We start from the raw sequence: 6,017 nt of genomic DNA, 5'->3' as shown, positions 1-6,017 counted from the left end.
AATTTACGTTAATTTTATGCTATTATCATACAGTAAAAATCATATGTTATTTAGTCTAAGTATATGATAATACTACATATCTACTAAAATTTAAATATTCATCTTTTATCTCCATCTTGACCAAAAATTGTTAAAATTGACTTTAACAAGTACATGAACAATGTAGCACAAAATGATGTTTAATAAACTAATTTACAAAAGTACAAGTACATTGCTTATGGTCACATGAACTATCTTTTAAGGTCAAGGCAATAATGAACTATATATAAAGAAGCAGTGAATGTCTTGTATATTTAATGATTAATAAAGTAAAATATATATAAAAACAATGCAATAAATACAGATCTTGTTTTTTTCACCTCAGAAAAATTGTGTATAATTTTTAAAAACAATTGTAAAGCTGAATGGAATTCATTAAAGATTCATGTCTATTGAAATAATGCAGCAGTAAAATGTTTGCATGCATCCCATTGGTCAAATGTGTAGTACCTAATCTGCATAGAACACAACCACTATAATATGTAATGTCAAAGTTTGTCGATCCATTTTATCTTCCAGTTGTTAATATTTTTACAAATTCTGAAAATAACAAAAATAAATCATGTTACATGTAATCGAAATTATAGTCATCCTATCTTTATTTAAGATTTATGAAATAATCACTGCAGCTTTCTAAAGTGTTGGCCTCATAAAATGTAAAGTGTCTTGAGGAAAACTGTCTTTGCCTTTGAATTAATACATGTATATTTTTGTAATGTAGGGGCTTTTTTTTTTTATAGTTGAAGGTCATTCAGTGACCTGTAATTTTTCACATCTTATTCCTTTAGTCTTGAATGGATAGTTGTGTAATTGGCAATCATACCACATCTTCTTATTTCATATTTCAATTTAGACTTCGAAACAAAATATGGTACATTTCTGATTCATATGACTAACTGTGTATAGCCCTTCAAGTACTATTTTTTCTCTTAGTGCTAAATAATGATGAAATGATATCCTATATACTAACCATCATAATTTACTTGTCCATCACCAGTTATATCAGCCTCTCTAATCATTTCATCCACCTCTTCGTCTGTTAGTCGTTCTCCCAAATTTGTCAATACATGTCTGAGTTCTGAAGCACTGACATAACCGTTGCCATCCTTGTCAAAAATTCTGAAACAGTCCCTGATTGTGTCTTCTTTTTCTGGAGGAGGTGCACGTTTGGAAATAATACTTTGTGTTTCATTGAAGTCAAACAATTTATTACCTAAAATAGGGAAAAATGAGATTTTAGGAAACAATATACCATGGAGTTTAAAATAATACTTATTTCAGAAAAAATAGATCCTGTTATGTATTTTTAATTCATCTAAACAAATAAAAGAAAAATACCAGGCAGTTTAAAAACAAATTACAGATGAAGGATTGAAGAATATTTTATATGTTTACATTTTAAAAGCATTAACCTTCGAGTACAGAAAAATCTACAATACATCTCTACAGGAGCTACCATTTGATTTTTGGAAAGATTAGAACTTGTTCTAAATCTTTACTTAGGCACTGGCCTCCCTTACCAGGGGCGTGTCCAGGATATTTGAAAGGGGGGGCGTAGAATAAAAAAAAATTTGGACCTTTTTTGGCTTAAAAACATAAAATAATAGAGAATTGCACTCATGTAACGGTTCCTGACTTGGAGCATGTATATTTTATAGTTAAAGTGTCAGGGTGTGACATTTTTTATGCCGAGTTTTCTCCATTAATTGTCTTTGGTATATTAAAATGATTGGATGGATCTTAACAGCAGTAGACCAATAACGAGAAATTCCAAACTCAAGGGTATAAGGAGTAACTTAACATTTCAATACCTAGGCCAGGATTTTATGAACGAGAGGCGTGATTACGGTTGAGGGTCCATGGGGAAGCTCAGAAGCTCCTGAATTTCAACAATTTAGCATCAAATTATGAAGTAATCAATCTATTTTTGATTAAGTTCGGGTTTCGTTGAACGACACACATGATACAAGACAAATAAACACTGAAGAATAAAGTTCTTTCGTTCTGAGTATTGCTTTAATGTGGAAATATACATATTTCTAGTATACATGTACCTTGACGCAAAACCTAAAATGAACACAGAAAAAAATGCGAATTCTTTATCACATCAACAACAATGGATACTAATCGCAGAGTTGAACACGCCGGACTCCGAGAAACGAAATTTTACGGTTGATGATGACCCATCAAATTGGGGAATCAGTATAAAAAGAAATCAGAGTATGTGTTTAAATAATGAATATGATAAATTGCCATCATTCAATACAATACTAGCAGATTATAACGATAGTTTTTTTTTTTTTTTTTTTTTTAAAGGGGGGCGTACGCCCATTACGCCCTTACCTGGACCCGCCCCTACTTACAACACGACAGGTTAGCTACTGTTACTAAATGTATTCACACTGAAATATAGTTCCCTTTAGTTCTCATATATGTGCACATAATACACATATGAACTGTAAAATAGGTAAATTGTTGGAGCAGTTCATCCAAGGATGTATCTAACTAAGGTTTGTTGATGTGCAGGCTTTTTAATAACATTTTGATTAGGTAATTGGTTCCTGATACAATACTATAATGATTGACAACTGTCATTATCACCAAACAATCAGAGACAAGGTGGACCTTTAATTACAATGCCCAACCTCCTAAACTGTCAATCAAATTGACCACATTACTTATCAACCCCTGTCATACATAATTAGAACCTTCATTATACAAATATCGTACCTCATAATTGAATATACAAATGTACATATTAGATGTTTGATATATATGGATGATAGATTTATTTATTGCCTATTACTTTTCATCTACAATACATATTATAAAAGTGATTCTGTAAATTATGTCTGAATGATTAATGATCAATGGATTAAAAAGATCTTTTAAAAAAATGAAATATGAATATAAATATGAATATATAAAAGCTATTCAAGTAAGGCTTATAATTTACTTCATAAATTTCCAATACTATCATCTGTAATTAATCAACAATTTAGAATAAAATAAGTTTTTTTTTAATTTGTATACATTGAAAAGGTACATTTTAAATGCCCTGTTTTGAGAAATACTTTAAAAATTAATCAAAAGGCAGGCTACAACTTTTTAATCTTCAATGTCATATAACCTCTTTTTCAACTTACAAAATGCCCCAAAACAACATATTTAGATTATTTTTGTTGACACTTTAAAGTTATTAGCTGTTGGTCTAGATTTTATGTCTTACAATGATAGTCGGAAGCATTTACTAGAAGAATTTTTGATTGGCAATTGTTTTGGTTTTTTTTAAACATGTTCAGAACAGCCTCAGGCAACATTATATTGATAAGATATTAACTGCAGTTTAAATAAAATTGTGCACATTAAGAGACCCATATTATTAAATTAAATGAGCTCATTTTAATCTCATACTGGAAAAGCACTTTTCCTTCTAAGGACCTGATGTTAATGCAATTTTCAGCAATAGTGCTTTATTAATGATCATTTCCCCTCACCTTACCTTAATATGAAAAATTTCAAACTACTCTTCTAATATTTCCATCACTTTGATTAAAGGGGGGGGGGGAAGTTACAAACCCTTGTAATAATATTGTGTTATTAAAAACTATATAGACTGTGATGTACAAGTTATGGTTACTCTGACTGTGATGTACAAGTTATGCTTACTTTGACTGGGATGTACAAGTTATGCTTACTTTGACTGGGATGTACAAGTTATTGTTACTCTGGCTGGGATGTACAAGTTATGCTTACTCTGACTGGGATGTACAAGTTATGCTTACTTTGACTGGGATGTACAAGTTATGGTAACTTTGACTGGGATTTACAAGTTATAGTTACTCTGACTGAGATGTACAAGTTATGGTTACTCTGGCTGCAATGTACAAGTTATTGTTACTCTGGCTGACATGTACAAGTTATAGTTACTCTGACTGGGATGTACAAGTTCTGGTTACTCTGGCTGCAATGTACAAGTTATTGTTACTCTGGCTGGCATGTACAAGTTATAGTTACTCTGGCTGGGATGTACAAGTTATGGTTACTCTGGCTGGGATGTACAAGTTATGGTTTCTCAGGCTGGGATGTATAAGTTATGGTTTCTCAGGCTGGGATGTATAAGTTAGGGTTTCTCAGGGTGGGATGTATAAGTTATGGTTACTCTGGTTGGTATGTATACATTTATGGTAACCATGCTATTCAATATTTGTGATTTCTGTCACCCAGTACCTACCATGGGAAGCTCCATATTCCTGAGCAATGTTCTGTAAATCTGCCTGAGTAGGACTAAAGCCAATGGATCTCATAATTGTTGCTAATTCTTTCATGTTCACTTTCTTATCATTGTCTTTGTCAAATATAATAAATGCTTCTTTCAGCTCTGTAATAAAAATTGTATATCAGGATTGCTCCATATATTAAGATTGATTACGACCACACATACATTGTATTTTAATGTGTATACAGTGATCTAAATTATGTACAGGCCAAATAAAAATATACGTGTGGTTCCAGTCTTTAGACTCAATGTAAAAATAAAACATAAAATAAAAAAAAATCCCTACCTACCTACATTATCTTTTTTAAGATGTAACTGGAACCACACATACTTTTTTATTTGGCCACATATACATTTGTTTTAATTTTCTAATCAGTAATGGTATTCAAAATTGTTTACCAAATCTAACATGTAAGTAGAAAAAAAGGACGAAAAGAAGAATTTGTTAGAATATTTTCACTACTTTAACATGTTCAAGAAAACAATAAAAAAAGTCTATAAATGGTAAAAAAATTGTTACACATTTTTAAAATCCTGGCTCATATCCAGAAAATGTCTTTAATGATCTCAAAAGGAAGCTGATTTTTGCAATTCACACTAAATTCAATAAGTTTGAAACCCTTCAGTATGTCAATATTTTTTCTAAATTTCAAAAATATAGATACATAGTTATGTCAGAGTGCTTTCTGATTTTCAAACAGGCAAAAAGGTCTTTATATTATATACTTGCTACTTTACTGGCCCCATTTGGGATATCATATTCCAAGTGTTATTAATCACAACCTAAATGTATGACCTATACAAACAAAAGATTTGAAATCCCACATTTTTTACTTCAATAGTCCAAACTGACGGTGTCCAGAAACTTATACAAGAACTTACCCTCTAGCTGTTGCTGTGAAAACTTCGACTACAAATACAAAAAAAGTATATAGCAGGGTGTACATGGCCTATTACATAACTGTTTATTGCAGGTAATTTCATGATTACAATTTACAGTATAAACTGAAAAGGTAAATAGTGTAATCAAATATTGACCAAGGTAAGTAGCTACAGGTAAATAATTTGCTTTGATGTCTTCTTTGTGTAATATGTTTCCGTATATTTCGCGAGTTTATGGACTTATTTATTGAAAACTTGCTACATAGTTTAATATTAGTGTTCTTACCATTCTTACGTTATATCTTCCACAATTTCTTTCAGGTGTGTCTTTATTTCCGGTTTATAGGTATGAAAATGTCACACTACCTTTGATTGGTTGAGTACTTTGATAAAAAACCGGTTGTTGTGTATTCGTCTGCTAAACATATCTCCTTAATACATAATTCCACTTAATAACACGAAAAAAAAACCAATTTCATTAAAATGAACAATTATAAGTCTACATTAAATCATTACCTGCTATTATATTTTGCCCTGATTGTAATTGTTCAAGGGTATGAAATCAAAGGCACCACGTACCTGTCTCAGATTTTTCCCCCCTCTATACCTTAATGTGTTATATGTCTCTGGTTATATTAAAAAAAGTATATAGGGGGAAAAATTCGAAGACAAAGTGTCTGAGTATGAAATGATTAGAATACACCATAGATACACATTATATGCCTATAATAATTTGTGGATTGTCAATAAAATCGGATGCCACAAGTTGTTTACATAATAATACAAATACTTGTAAATAAATAAATTTGGTGTTTTT

General features: G+C 30.9%; 1 protein-coding gene across 1 annotated transcript; it reads right to left on the bottom strand.

Annotated features, from left to right (window-relative positions):
* Nucleotides 1-277: 277 nt before the first annotated feature.
* LOC139514455 (calmodulin-like) lies at nt 278-5,589 on the bottom strand. Its single transcript, XM_071303738.1, has 5 exons — nt 5,487-5,589; nt 5,201-5,228; nt 4,274-4,420; nt 1,010-1,252; nt 278-579 (listed from the first exon to the last, which is right to left on the bottom strand). Exons 1-5 carry the CDS (start codon nt 5,487-5,489, stop codon nt 548-550), a joined length of 453 nt encoding a protein of 150 aa, XP_071159839.1. The 5' UTR covers nt 5,490-5,589; the 3' UTR covers nt 278-547.
* Between the last annotated feature and the right edge of the window lie 428 nt (nt 5,590-6,017).

This window comes from Mytilus edulis, chromosome 3 (genome assembly GCF_963676685.1).
Source record: "Mytilus edulis chromosome 3, xbMytEdul2.2, whole genome shotgun sequence".
Taxonomy (NCBI): domain Eukaryota; kingdom Metazoa; phylum Mollusca; class Bivalvia; order Mytilida; family Mytilidae; genus Mytilus; species Mytilus edulis.
This window is presented reverse-complemented; position numbering and strand designations above follow the sequence as displayed.

What these genes read in the sequence shown, in the direction of transcription:
- LOC139514455 (XM_071303738.1), bottom strand. An exon ending in GGAATATGGAGCTTCCCATG is followed by an intron (nt 1,253 to 4,273) that starts GTAGGTACTGGG and finishes TCCCTATTTTAG; the next exon opens with GTAATAAATTGTTTGACTTC. An exon ending in TGGACAAGTAAATTATGATG is followed by an intron (nt 580 to 1,009) that starts GTTAGTATATAG and finishes TGTTATTTTCAG; the next exon opens with AATTTGTAAAAATATTAACA.